Here is a 16,006-nt window from a genome sequence, read left to right as displayed (position 1 = left end):
TTCAGAGGAATATCACAAACAACAATTTACAACAATCAACTCATCATTCAAGCACTTAAACAAAATATCATGTAGAATCAAATATTATGCAAAGCCAAATATGCATAAATGCATAAACTAATGTTGAACAGTGCATGATTCAATGCACATGCATGAATAACTTATTAAGTTATTTACCAGAGTTGTTTTTTGCATGCATGTCCCTATTAAATGCATACAAATTTAATTTGTATTTTTCCTTAAACCCTCGAATACTCAAAACGGGCATAAATCTGAGAAATCCAAGTTAGGTTCTCAGTTGTAGCTTAACACACAATTTGTATTTTATTAATGGGTTTCATACTTGTTCCTCGACCAATACTACAACTGAATCAACACCACTGTCTCCAGACAAAGTGGTTGAATCTCCCTAAAACCCTGGCCAAGAGGTGAACCACCATATCGGGTTCAAAGGCTCAATCACACTTAGAGTTTTAGCATTCTTACGGTCCCCATGACCACCATCAAAGATTCTCACACTGTGGAAGGGACATTAAGGAAGAGATAAATTACACAGTTTGGTCAATTTAAACTTTTTAAATAATTTAAATGTTCTTTACACAATAATCGTTTTGCAAATCAAGATGCAAAACCAATTTCGAGACCTGACCCACACAATTTAACAGAGCAATTAATTTTGGAAAACCATTAAATTTCTAAAAATAAATTTTGTAATGCATAAATAAATTTAACAACAATTGGAGCAACACATGCTCCTGGCCTACACGGCCCGCAGTGGTTCACATCCGACCACCAACACATCTTAAAAATAATCTATGCATCTTTGCAAAATTTCAATGAACATGCAAGACACTCACAGTTTCCGAACATGTTCACAAAGCACATTCAAAACATACAAAATGAATGCATGGTAAGCCAAGCATGTACTCATGTCAATCGATACTCGAAGAATACATTATCATGATCAATTCTATGCATAAACAACAAAACATGCATATGATCACAATTATGCAAACATCGAATAAATTTCATATTCATGTGCATGATATGCATAACTGCAAGTAGATCAAATCAAAATCATATTTATGTATCATCTCAGAAAGAATACAAACATCAATCTTAAACATATACATGACTGAACTCATGTACTCAAACAACTATGCAGAAATTTCTATCGAGCCAACAACTGGAGTTGATCCATATACATGATCAAATTCATGTACATAGGTCAACCAATGCTGAAAAATACATATTTTCAGCATGCTGGCTGATCCATGTACATGATCAAAATCATGTACATGGGTCAGCCAAACCCAAAACTATGCTCATAACAGCATGTACCATGTGCTGGCTGATCCATGTACATGATTAAGATCATGTACATGGGTAGACCAAACCATAAAGCATGCATATATCAGCCCGCACAACATGTTGGCTGCATATATACATCAATAAAACTAAAACCTATGATAATATGCAGATGCATGAGCATGTACTTCAGCTAATATAAATAAAAACATCGTATTCAGATGCATTAGCACGTGGCTGGACAGGTCTGAATCAGAATAAAACATGGACTCAAATATATAAGCCTGCAGCCAAACAGATCTGAAATGAATTAAACCTGTACTCGGCAAATCCGGACCAGATCTACGTGAACATATGCTCGGCAGATCTAAACTAGATCTATATATGTAAACACGGCAGATCTGAATCAGATCTATAAACATGTGCACTCGGCAGATCTAACCAGATTTGCATGTGTAAACACGGCAAATCTGAACCAGATTTGTGAACATGTGCACTCGGCAGATCTGACCAGATCTGCATGTGTAAACATGGCAGATCTGAACTAGATCTGTGAATATGTACACTCGGCAAATCTGACCAGATCTACATGTATAAACACGGCAGATCTAAACAAGATCTGTGAACATGTGCACTCGACAAATCTGACCAGATCTGTAATGCTTGAAAACTTGGCAGATTTGAGACAGATCTACAAAGATATACATATTCTGCAGATCTGTACCAGACCTGCATATATATATATATATATATCAAATCTGTATGCATACGGAACACGACAATTTGAATCATGAATTATGCACAGATGTAAATCTGGTTCAATGAATATAAATTCAGATGCATGTACATGTGAATTAATAAATCTAAAGCAGTTAAAACTTATTTAGAGGTATATTTTTATATGCATGCTTTCGAATTTGCCAAGATCTAAAACAAGATATGTATTTAGATGCATGATGATGAAACTCGGCAACCAAAATGTGTGTGTATATATATATATACATATATATATATATATATATATATATATGTTCAGATTTTCAGAAGTATAAAACTCGACAAATATGATCATGGAAATATATGTATATTTTCAGCATACATGAACAAGAATATTACCAAAATTGCACCACGCATATATTTTCAAGTGTGTCGATAAAACCTGAACTACATGAATATTTTCCGATATGAAAAAAAAAATCGACATATAAGTATCGACATGCCTATTTTCTTGATGTAAAATCGTCAAATATGAATGTGTATATGCCTATACGTGTGCAACATGAAAACGACATGTATATTTTTCAGATTTTTGATGCACAAAAGAAATCGCCATTCATAAGAATAAATCTACATATACATATATATAAATTCGACATTATGTATATATATATATGAAATCAGATTTTTCTTTTCCCTCTAATACCTATACATAAATCGAATTATATGTATTTTTTCCCGTAAGAACTTAGAGAGAAACCCGTACCTTGATCGAAGTTCGGAAAAAAAATCAAAAAAATCAATGGATGCCTTAGAAAAACTGTTTTTCTTCTTCTCCTTTTTTTCTTTCTTTTTTTCTTTTCTCTCTTTCTTTCTTTTTTCCTCTCTCTCTCTCTCCTCACACGATTTTTCATTCGCTTGTTTTTCCCTATCTCACTCTCTCTCTAATTCTCTCTCTCTCTCTAGAACACGAGTTCTAGAGAGAGGGAGACTAACCCCCTTTTTATATTGGTTTTAATATTTTATTTTATTTTATTTAAGCTATTTTAATCTAGAAGGGGTGACGTCCCCTTTGGAGCTCTCTTTTAGAGAGAGGTAGAACTCTACCTCTTCTAGATATTATCTCTTTTTATCTTAATTAATTACTTAATTATTTTATTTAATTTTAATATTCTAAAGAATATTTCAGAGGGTCTCGCCCCCTTCTGGAAAGTCCTATGGGGTAGAGTTCTACCCCAAGTAGAACTCTACCTCATCCAATTTAAATTTGAAGTTGATTTTAAAGTTTTAAATTGGTCATAGATGGATTTTGGATCCAGATCTAAGATCCAAATCCATATGGATCTTACCTGAACCATATCCTAGTCAATATGAATCCTGGATTGAGTCCAGATCCATATTAACTTGGATCAAACGGAGCATATCAAGTCATATACAATCTAGAAAAAGTAAAAAATAGAGGCGAGTCATTTTTTAAAAATGTGATTTTCAGGCCAACCGTAACCAGATTTTGGAAAAACAGGTTGCCGACGCGATCAGTGTTCCGAGGCGGATCTAACAGTGTTCATACCTGAATTTCGCTCGAATATAAAGGTTAAAAACAAAAAAATTCTCAAATCATAATTAGCTCAACTAGGTCTTGTCAACCGGCTCTGGGCCACGCCCAGACTCAGCTGATGTCACCTATAAAATAATATATTTTCTCACAATTTTAATTATATAATTTATAATTTATACTTTTTTTATTTCAAAAATCATGGAAATATATACTATATTACACTTTTTCCCTCATACAACCTTATATATAATTGTGTTCACTTAGTTGATTCTTTAATAAAGCTTATTGAGTTTAATCTCTAAACTTCATTCTGGTTCTAGTTTGGTTTGCCTTCATAGGGAAAGATTTTTCTCCCTCACCCAGCTTTCTTCCCCGCTCGTCGCCACCAGTTGCCTTCGAAGCTATGTCACAGGGATTCGACTAGCAGGGTGCTGCACCCGCGTCGATGCGACTCGACGCGGGTGCGGTCAACCCGACCCTGGGTACGTTGACCGCACCTAGGGTCATTTCAATCCATTTTTGGATTTTTTTTTTTAAATTGCCCTATGAAATGGGCTGCGGAATTTTTTTTAAAAAAAAATCTTGGGGGGGGGGGGGGGGGGGGGCTGCCCCCCCTATAACCCCCCGCCAGGGGCGGACCCCCCTTATATATATATATATATATATATTACATTTTTTTACCCTGCCACACCCCGCACCCGGGTTTTTTGGAAGTGTCGAATCCCCGCACCCATGTGACATAGCTTCGAAGGGAACGTGTTTCTCCTTCCTCTTTGTCGTTGACCCTGCCTTTCCACATCCATTGAGCCAGCCCGGGAGAGACGTCTCTCCCTCTCCTTTGCTACTCCCATCAGCCTTGACCATGTCCCCTGCCCTGGGATCTCTCTCTCTCTCTCTCTCTCTCTCTCTCTCTCTCTCTCTCTCTCTCTCTCTCTCTCTCTCTCTCTCTCTCTGCCAATTGTGCCCAGACCGTGTCCCTCTTCCCTGGGACACGTGCCCCCCTCTCACTTGCTGCACGCCTGCAGCATGTCCAACGGCTAACCGGACACATCCCCTGCCCCTTCCGTGGCACGACTTCCCCGTGAGCACCTCCTTTCCAAGTTGCACCCCGTGATCAGCGAGCTAGATACGCAGGACTGACCCCCCTAGGGAATCGGGTCCTAACAGGTTGACCACCAGAAAATGAGTTATGACAAAAGAAAAAAAAATCAACTGTGTCTCGACCATCATCAATGGCAGTCATACGTTCCTCCATTTTTTCCAGAACTAGTCCTAATTTAAAAGTTTGAAGTGAGAGACATCTTCAACTTGTACGAAAGAGAAAAATAAATAGGTAGACAATGCTAGTGGTATCCAGGCCAATGACATCGAGGCTAAACCAACTTTTCAACAACAACAAAACAGATAGGTTTTAAGTCTCCTACAGACTCAGAATCTTTGAATGAATTTTTCTCAAGACATCCCTACACAGAATTGCTCTTCTACAGCCATGACTATAACAGAATAACATATTGGCATTATGTACCGACTGGAAACACCAATACAATATTTGGGAGAACTTTCAGTTATTTTGCTGTCAGAAGAAGTCAGATCCAGAAAGGAATGGTGCAGAATGCAATGATGCACAAAGAAACTCTTCATGAATTAGAAATGCATATGACAACGTTGGAGGAGTTTTCTCATGGAGATAATCACATTAAAAGAACCTGTGGGAAATTCTGTCAAGAAGAAGTACAATTAAATATTTGTCTTTGTTCTTTTCTTTTAATAGTGACAAACTCACAATGTATGTGTGTGTAAGTGTTTATATATATATATATATATATATATATATATATATATATATATATATATATATATATATATATACTGACCATTTTCAGATCAGCAATGCTATTGGGTTTCTTCATCGCTAGCAGAGAAAGGGCAAATTGGATTGCAGGTGCGTGTGTGAGTAGGGATGGCAGTGGACCGGGGGAAAGCGGGGGCCCGCCTCGCCCCGTTTGGACCGGGGATGAAGGGTATGAAACGGGGGTGGAGGCGGGGACGAAGGTTAAAATCCATCCCCGTTCGGGGATGGACGTACACTTTTCCCCGCCCCGCCCCGCCCCGCCCCATCCCCACCACGATCCCCGCCAGGACCCATCCCCATCACTTTTCCCCGCAATATCCCCGCCCCGCCCCGCCCCGCCCCGCCTCATCCCCGTTTGAACCGGGGATGGAGGACATGAAATGGAGATGAAGGCAGGGGTGGAGGTTAAAATCCATCCCCGCCGGGGATGGAGACGGGGGGATGGAGGTTCTAATCTTGAGGCGGGGCGGGGGTGGAGACCTTGTCCCCCGCCCCGCCCCACTACCATCCCTACGTGCGAGAGAGAGAGACCCTGTTTAAAGGTTATGCTTTGAAATGTATTTAATGGATTTATCCTCAATAACTTCTCAAAAAAAAAACACCTTGAATTCAATTACAGATATAAAATTCAATTGATCATATTTAAAAATTTTCGTGGCAACGTCAATACAGGAAGAACAGACTTGAATAAAGATCTTAGCGGAGCTCTAAAAGTATGTACACATCAAAGCTAATATAAATGCATAAATAGAGTAAGAATTAAGAAAGCAAGACTACAAATGGATAGGTTTGTGCCATTGTTTACGTGGAATTGATCATCCCATTAAGACCACGAATCAAGCTCTCCATGATAGAGGATTACAGAAAAATGCACAGGAATAATTTGCCTTTTTGGTCCAAGACACCAAAAATCTGTCTACTTGTCTAGTTTGTGTTGGACATTAGTTTCAAACCTACCTTATGGGAAGCAGCTGGAAATCTTCCAGTGAATAATAAGGTTCTGTTTGGTAGCTAAAAGTTAGGCCTGGTTGTAGATATGGGTAGGAGTTGGGTCAAACTCCTCTGAAGTGCCTGTTCAGTAAAAGGAAATTGGGAAGGCATTTTAGAAATTGATGAAGTAGCTGTTAAAAATCACCCAACACAAAAGAGAGTTGGCAGATGAGATATTTGCCAAATCCAGCATTAAAGACCTTTCATTCTTCCATCTCCTCAAATCCTCCTGACGCTTGTCTCCCATACATTTTCTAAAAGAAAACGAGATTTTGGATTCTATAATCACTGTTAGAATCAAACCTCGTTCAGCAAACTGCAAGGTCTATAATCCAAATCATACTGCTGATATCAAGCAAACTGAACATTCCAGATATTGTATGGTATAAAAAATGACTATTACACAGGTAACACATCCTCAAACTCAAGATAGACCAGATAAACTACTCATACTTTTTTGGAATAACTCAAACCCAACAACAACCTGATAATTTGCAGAGATTTTTGAGAACTAAAGTTTTGGACAAGGAAACATCTAGGCAATCTTAGCGTGATACCAGATATGAGAAAAGAGCCACATGACTAATCTTTCATTTCCTGAATTCATGAACAACCGCTTTCGGTAGCAAAGAACATGAGTTGCGGCTACTTTTGGTGGATCACACATGCTAGACGAAAGGAAAGAAATGCAAGTGATGTTAACCACGGAAATGCCCCCTAAGCAGTAGAAATCGTTTTCCTCTATCTTTTGAAGGGCGATACATCATTATGAGGTCATTGAAACAGTTTTCCTTTTTTTTTATAATCCAAGGGAAAAAAACCCATCACCGACCACACATTGGCTGGCCCGCGGCTGGTAAAACCCTTGAGGTCCCCCCTGCCCACCGGGGAGTACACCCAGCTTCGACCTTGCAGCAAGGGAGGTCAACTGGCTCGACACTTCTAAACAAGCATCGACTAAACCACCAACCAATACACAATTCAAAGAATCTACAAATACATCACACAATTCATAAACTCGAAACTTCAAAGAACTACAGTCGATGTTCGCAAACTACAGCTTGCAGTTCAAGAAAACCAGTTAACGGAACCGATAGTTTCCAGAAATCAATGCTTCCAATCAGCCCGCGGCACGAAGCGCTATAGTTTCTCCCGAATAAGTTAGCAGGTTCAAGTACATACAATTCTCTTTCTCATGCACAATCTTGTACCGTTAACGCTAAGTCGTTAAACATCCAACAATCCAAGCAAAACTAGCAACGAAACACTCATCGCACACGAAAAAACCACCAAAAACAATGAGAATAACTAAGGATCGGAGGACGTACGGAAGAATCGCGGCGCAGACCGAATAATCCTCCGTCACGGGACGATGATCAGCGGAGACGAGCGGCTCCCTCACGCCATCCATCTCGTCCTGGGAAGAGCTCCCGCCCTGCGCAACAAACAAAAACGAACAAAAGAGTCGAAAGCCAGATTTAAATCCTTCAGAAAACGCCTCAACCGATCGCCGGAGAAGGATCGGGAAAGGGAAAAGCGACTCACGTCCTTCTTCAAAATCGGCTCGAAGAAGGAGAGCTTGGGCTGCTCGCGATCGGACGTCATCCTACAGCAAGAAATTTGAGGGGTTCTTCTCAGGTTCCTTCTAGGGCAAGCTGGAACAGATAGGGAAGGGCCGCCCTAAACTCTGCCCGTGAGACGTCGCAGGGAAGCCGGAGCAGCGAGAACGCGCGGGAGGGGAAAGGTATTTATAGGGAGGAGGAGGGTGACGTCACGCGCTCGCCTAGTTTGGGTTCGGACCGACGTGTCACGAGACGCGCCAAAGAAAGAGGACCACCAAATTAAATGTAAAGCGGCCGTTGGGGCCATGTTAAACATGGTGACGATCATGATGATAATTTGGATGAAAAGAAGATGCCACTTTTAAAATATTTTATCAGTAGAATAAAAGGCTGATAATGAAAAAAGTTTGAAAGGACGCAAGAATAAGAATAATTCATGTTGTTCTTGCTTGCATAAGCTAATATATTAGGCTTAAATTAACAATCTTAGGTTACTAAACTTCAAGTTTGTATTTATTATTTCATTGTCACTTCACTTAGAATATTATAATGCATAATTTCGTAAAAGATAAAGGCGGTAATTGAATCCAAATATCATCATCACAATCATACCGGCTTTAATGCATTAAAGCAACAAATTACTTCAATAACTATCAAATTTGATATATTTTTTTACCTTCAAAGTTGTCATATGAAGGTAATTTTTTATTTTTTAAATTTATTTGTTTTTATATAATATAGTACTTATCAAGATGACTAATGAATTATTAATTTATTGTTTGTAGACTGAAATAGATTGATAGGAACCAACGACGAGTGCATTCTATAAACTAGTAGATCATGTTTATATCTCCAGAGCTATCATACGATGATAAATTTCTTATTCTCTAAGTTTATTTTTTTTATATAGTATAATGTTTAATAATTTTTTTTCTATAATATAATACTAAATATTTTTTTCTTTGAATTGATGTTTGAAGTGTATGTTTATATTTGAATGAATGTATGATATCTTTATATATATATATATATATATATATATATATATATATATATATTGATTTTAAATATATACATATATATAGATATATATATTTATTGAATTGAAGTTGATATTCTCTTGAATGTAAAAAGATATTTTGTTAATGTTATTTTTATGTTTTTTCATACTTTCATAAGAGTGCAAAAAAAGATGAAGGCATTATCGAGACTTCAATTGTATTATGATTAAAATATTTGTAAGTTATAATACTGAATTTTTTTACTACTATCATCACTATTAATATTGTCATAATTGTTTTTTTTTTATACATTTTATTTAAGATGTCAAATTGTACTCATTCTTAAAGTGTGTTTGTTGAAGGTTTGGAGAGGATGCAGGGGAGAGGGTTGGAGAATATATATGTTTATATTTTTAAGTGTGTCTACTGTAAGATTGGAGAGGGGGTTGAAGATGATGTGTTTGTTTTTTGAAGTGTGTTTCTTTTTTTTAGTATATGTTTATATTTAAATATATATTTCAGAATGTATAAATACTAGTGTATATTTATATTTGAATTGACGTTTGAAGTTTATGCTTATATTTGAATGAAGGTATGTTTGAGGGAGTTGGCTAGGATAAATGTTTGAAGAGGTTGGCGAAGTGTATGTTTATATTTAAATGTATGTATATTTGAAGTGTATATTTGAATAAATATCGTTTTGTTTAATGTAATGTAAAAAAAACAAAACTAATATAAAAATTTTATTTTTTCAAGTTTAAGGCCTATAACAACAACATTCTCGTGTTGTCGTTATAGACGACAACTTATAAATGTCGCCGTTATTAATCAACAAAGTTAAAAAATTTATTTTTTCAAATTTAAGGCCTATAACACCAACATTCTTGTGTTGTCGTTATAGACAACAACTTATAAATGTTGTCGTTTCTAATCAACAAAGATTAAAAATTTTGTGACATTTTTTTATCGCCTTTATAGACCCATATCCGCGATAAATAGAACAACAATGGCGAGAAAGGTCGCCACTATTGATCGTCATCCTTGTAGTGAGGTCTCTATGCATAAGACGGTTTCTTCTAGTAAAAAAAAAAGTTGATCCCAAGCTCTACATATATTGATTTTTTTTAATCATTCCTACCTTACAGCTGATAACCAAAAACATCCATGCCTTATTTGATTTTCCAAAATCATCTTTACATTTCAAAATGTTAGCACAAGCGCATTCATCTGCCATATGAGATCTAGCTCATTTAAAAGTGGTGTTGCCATGGTCGGCCAAAAGAGAGGGATGATTTTGAGAAAATGAGATAAAAAAAAATACTTTCGAGTTTGCCCTTTTTTTTATGACGAGAACCCTCCCAAAGCAACTAAAACCTTGAGTGGAGCCCTACAACTACCCTGCGTTACATGGCTAGCTTTTGAAAGCCTCTGACACACCTTTTCACTAATGGGTTTTTTGATCTGGTGGCTTCATCTCAATGTCCTGACAACCACCCCACTGGCCACCCAGACTACTCGTGTGGTCATAGTTTTGGGCTTGCCTTACAAGAAATAAATGGTTAAAAAGAAAAACTCACATGTTAACCATTTTAAATTACATTTAGAAGTTGAAGACGATGTTTACCTTTCATATCTAAAGTTCCAAACTGCCATCCACCATTCTTGCAACAAAACACTACCTTCTTTCCTAAACTAAAATTTGTTGCACCTTACTTTCATGATGTGTATGTTTACAAGCATCTTATTTTGAGCTAACTTGAGCAGCAACTGAATTATGACAGGGCTACTTGTAGATTTGATTACAGTAGATTCTGATTCTGGTTACACGTGTAGAGGACTGTACGGATTGGGTAGCTATGCCCTCACTTTCTAGTCTCCTAGATGACGGAAATGGGGGCCACTGTACCTAAATTTTAGGGCGCATCATAGTATAATTTCATACCGTACCCTTCTGCCGCCTACACGTAGATATTAATTATTATTGGGCGAAGACTCTTAGACACGTTGGAGAAGGTAAGGTGTTAGGTACCTAACATATATATATATATATATATATATATATATATATATATATATATATATATATATATATATGAATTACTCTTCCAAACGTTGGAGAAGGTAAGGTGAGAACCATAGTGACAAATATTGCGAGATTTATGAAAATCTCGCGATTATATCTCGAGAAATTACCTGAAAGTTTAAAAACGGCAATTTCTTGCAGGAATTTCAAAATATCGTGAGATTTTATGAAAAAACATAAATACCCTGATTGAAATATGATATTTATGTTTTAAATGGCCATTTATCATGAAAAAACAGTGTGTGTTTTTAAATAATTTTTATTAATATTTTCTTATAAAATTATTTGTTATATTTTTTAATTTATTTTTTTATTGCCAAGATTTTGTCAAAAAAAAAAAAGAGTTATGATTTTTTTTTAATTTATCACGCTGTAATGCATCTCTTGTCTAGGGTTGGTGAATGAGCCAATTCAAGCTTGGCTTGTTTTTGTTATGAGTTGAACCGAGAAGATCAGGTGCAATACGATTGCACACATATTTGTATATTAAGCACCTGATCACCCTCCATCTTGGAGACAGGCCCTGTCAGTTATGGGGCACAAGGCCTGATGGAGGGCAATCAGGTGCTTAATGGGCAAATTTTGTGTCATGTAATCGCACCGGATCCAGAGGTCAAATGTTGGCACATTTTTTTTTTTAAATATTGTTTTATATGTAAAAGTAATTGGATTTAGACTCTAAACCTATTGCGCCAAACTGAAGTTGACTTGTTTAAAATGAAAAATATATTGTTTTGAAGCTGAAAGAAATAGAGTTTTAATAAACATATTGCTTGCAATCCAAACAAGTCGACTATTTATACATTATTTTATGTGCTAATAAATATAATCGAAATATATTTATTACCACTTAAAGAGTCAATACGAGGATGGTCGAACCGAACACTTGTTCATATTAGACTTGCCAAGCTTATTTTTCAAGTTTGAATGAGCACTTTTACAAGCAGGATCCATGGGAGCAGGCCCATTGAGTGACCCGGTTCTTGGCGAGGATTCTTTGTCTTGCCACATTTGTCGATTTGCGTGGCAGCAGCCTAAATTATTCGGGTTAACCTATCATTGTTTTAAAATTTATACACACTGGGGTCAGTTTTTCACAAGAAAAAGTAAATGACCAACCAGCTGCATAAAAAAAAATTTAAAAAACTAGGTCGATTGCTGGAGAATTTGCTCACATGCCAACAAGAACATTTGAAGTGTAGGTAAGGCAATTGCCATTAAAGGGAGGGTGTTGTGTGTTCTCCCCGAAACACAAATTCGCGTGTTCCTGTGTGTACAGAGAAATATCTTGGGACCCGCGATAATTCATATGCCAATGTTGCCCATGATGACTTTATAATAAAATAACATATAAAAAAGGTAGATATGCTTTTGACAGAAATGTCCTCCCGTAAGATAGATATGTGTTGAACGAAAATGTCCTCTCGCTTCCCGTATATAGATTTGCATGTTCCGCCTTTGTTTTTAGCTTGTGCTACAACACATGGTCGCCTTCTCGTTACTGCCTTGTGTTAGATAGAAAACTTTTCCTAGTTCGTTCATACCTCATGGAGATAACTATAAATCGAACAATTGATTCGATCATTGGTGGACATCAAAGGGGGATTTGTCGGCCATCTCTTTTTACAGTATTCTCTTCTTCTTCATTTTTGTTAGTCAGTATGGAAAAAAGCAATGAAGCACAAACATTTCAACAAGTGCCATTAAAGCGTCGTGAGTACCTTTCCATGTCATCATGCTATTGTTGAAGAACGTATGTCATTGTGAGTGTCATTAAGGTGTTTTGTTATTCCAGATAGATTTTATCGTTTCAACGGTTGAAAACTTAAAAACATTTGTAAGACGTTGAGACCTGTTGACAAGAATGCTTGGTTACAGATGCGAGCAAGGGTCTTTACCCCATCTGGTATCGTCCATTCACTCAGTATATGCAATGTAACACAAATTGCGTTTGTAGTAACATGTATATCGATTTGTGAGATATTGTTTCGTTTGTAATATATTATGTTGAATTGTCATATATCGATTTGTAAGATATTATGTGTTTTATAGTGTCAATTTGTGAAATATTGTTTTGTTTGTTGATATCAATTTGTAATATTATGTTGAATTGTCGTATATCAATTTGTAAGCTATTATGTGTTTTATAGTGACAATTTGTGAGATATTGTTTTGTTTGTTAATATCAATCTGTAATATATTATGTTGAATTGTCGTATATCGATTTGTAAGATATTATGTGTTTTCCATTATCGATTTATGAGATATTGTTTTCTGTGTTAATATCGATTTATAATATATTATGCTGAATTGCCGTATATCGATTTGTAAGATATTATGTGTTTTCTATTGTCGATTTGTGAGATATTATTTTCTTTGTTAATATCGATTTGTAATATATTATGTTGAATTGTCGTATATCGATTTGTAAGATATTATGTGTTTTCTACTGTCGATTTGTGAGATATTGTTTTGTTTGTTACTATCGATTTGTAATATATTATATTGAATTGTTGTATATCGATTTGTAAGATATTATGTGTTTTCGAGTATCGATTTGTTAGATATGGTGTTGTTTGTTAATATCGATTTGTAAGCTATTATGCTTAACTAATCAGTAGTCATTGTTATATGCATCTTGAATAAATCATAGTAAACGTATGTGCTGGCTAACACAAATTGATATTTTGCACATGATATTGTCTAGCATATCAGCTAGTTGCAGTGAAGATGATGTATCTCAATCATTGGGAAGTCATTAAGCAACGAACATCCGTACTATCGACGCACCTGAAAAATTGAATATGTGCACTAATAATGCACATGATAAGAAGGGTGCATGCATTGGATTCACTATTGACTTGAATATTCCAGCAGCCGAAATGCAAGTCGATAATGAAGTAGACGATCATGACAGTCCACTTGACAAAGGTGCAGGCACCTCAAGTCTACATGATAATACACCTGACTCTGTTTCCGTAGAGGGAATGCAGTTTAATAATGAAGAAGCTGCATACAAATTTTACAATGATTATGCCTTAAAACTTGCCTTCAGTGTTAGAAGGTATTCTTGGGCAAAAAATGCACAAGGTGTCGTTGTGAGAAAGACATATGTTTGTTCTAAGCAAGGTTGGAAGAAGTCAAGTGAAAATCCAACAAGGAGCAAGTCAGATTCAAGATGCGGTTGTCCAGCGAGAATGGTGTTAAGAAGACTTCTGAATGGGAAATATGTAATTCGTACTTTAATCAATAATCATAACCATGAATTAGCCGCTTCATTTATGACACATATGTCAAGGTCACATCGTAAAGTAAATAAAGCGCATGTTGTAATTGCTTAAATAGCTGATACCATCGACATTGCACCAAGGAAGACATACAATTTCTGCGCGCACATAGATGGTGGTCGCGAGAATGTACCATTCACACCTATGGATCTAAGAAACCACTTGAGAAGGAAGAGGTCAGAAAACATGAAGAATTGAGGAATACGTTCTTTGGTTGATTACCTAAAGAAAAAAATCAAACATTGACCCAGGTTTCTTTAGTGCAATGCAACTGGATGAAGATGAGTATGCTGTGAATATGTTTCGGGTAGATTCAAAGTCAAGAGTGGATTATGAATGCTTCAATGATGTGCTTATTTTTTATATGACAGTGAAGATTAATACAGAACAATGGGTATTTGCGTAGTTTATCGGAGTGAACCATCACTCACGGAGTTGCATATTAGGCGACACTTTTTTGTATGACCAGACCAAGGAAACCTTTGAGTTGTTGTTCAGAGTATTTACACAAACAATGAATTTGAAGCACCCTAGAGCTGTATTATAGATGGTGATCATGCAATTGCAGCTACAATGTCTTATGTATGACCATATGCACATCATCGCCTATGTTTATGGCATATCTTTCAAAATGCAGCAAAGAACATAGGACACATTTTTAATCAGAAGATATGATTTGATAAAAAGTTTAGATAGTGTGTATTTGAGAGCATAGACGAGGTCACCTTTATGTCTGATTGGGAGCAAATGATTCAGATGTATGACCTTGAAGACTGTGTGTGGTTACAACATTTATATGCAGATAAATAGAAATGGGCATTGGCATATGAAAGACAATACTTTTGTGCAGGTATGATAAGCATACAAAGAGTTGAATCTATGCATGCCACACTAAAAAAAACATTGTATTCATGTTTAACAATGTTTCATTTCATAGAACAATATGAATTATTTATAGACGGTCTTAGACAGAATTAGCTTGAACAATATGTGAAATGCTTCAACACCCGCCCTGTAACTTTGGGTATGAAAATATTGATGCGACCTACAGATCTGTATACACTAATTGTATTTTAATAGACTAAAAAGAAGGTTATACAGGTCATGAATTGCAACATAGAAGGACGTATGCAATATAGAAATATGCACAAATACCATGTTGTATGATATGACGAAGAATATCCAAAAAGGCAAGAAGCACAAGTTACGTACAATGTTGACAACAAAATAGTTGAATGTACGTGCAAAATGTTTGATATCAAAGGTATTTTATGTCGTTATGCATTAAAGGCACTTAATCAAGAGAGGATACAAGAAATACATGAGTCATATATAATGCGAAGATGGACGAGACAAGCATAAATTGAACTGCTAGAGACAAATAAAGTCAGTCCATCTAGTATTGATGGGAAGTGTCAGCTAGCCTCCCGTTACCAACAACTATGTAGGTCATTTATGCATGTTGCAGATTTGGCATCAAAAAGCGAAGAAGCCTGTGTATGTATGAGAAACATGTCAAGAGAATTACTTGAAAAAGTGCAGTTAATTTACCATGAGTCTATTGCAGCTCGTGAAGACCAATCTAAGAAAACATGATCGAACAAGGTTGGTGAAAATCATGCTTCCTCTGACCCTTGTGAGAAGTTGC

The 16,006-nt window shown here is 36.3% G+C and overlaps 1 protein-coding gene across 1 annotated transcript in view; it reads right to left on the bottom strand.

Moving 5' to 3' along the window:
* LOC149845223 (D-xylose-proton symporter-like 2) overlaps positions 1-8,147 on the bottom strand; it is a 159,814-nt gene extending 151,667 nt beyond the window's left edge. Inside the window, exons 1-2 of the mRNA XM_089995619.1 lie at positions 7,971-8,147; positions 7,754-7,860 (exon numbers count right to left, since the gene is read on the bottom strand). Of these exons, the coding sequence (XP_089851745.1) occupies positions 7,754-7,860; positions 7,971-8,030 (167 nt within the window). The 5' untranslated portion in view covers positions 8,031-8,147. The remainder of the gene's footprint in view (positions 1-7,753; positions 7,861-7,970) is intronic.
* Between the last annotated feature and the right edge of the window lie 7,859 nt (positions 8,148-16,006).

The sequence above is a fragment of the Nuphar pumila genome, chromosome 2, assembly GCF_984573655.1.
Source record: "Nuphar pumila chromosome 2, dmNupPumi1.hap1.1, whole genome shotgun sequence".
In the NCBI taxonomy this organism is placed as follows: Eukaryota; Viridiplantae; Streptophyta; class Magnoliopsida; order Nymphaeales; family Nymphaeaceae; genus Nuphar; species Nuphar pumila.
The sequence above is the reverse complement of the archived record's forward strand: the minus strand, read 5'-3'. Positions and strand labels throughout refer to the sequence as shown.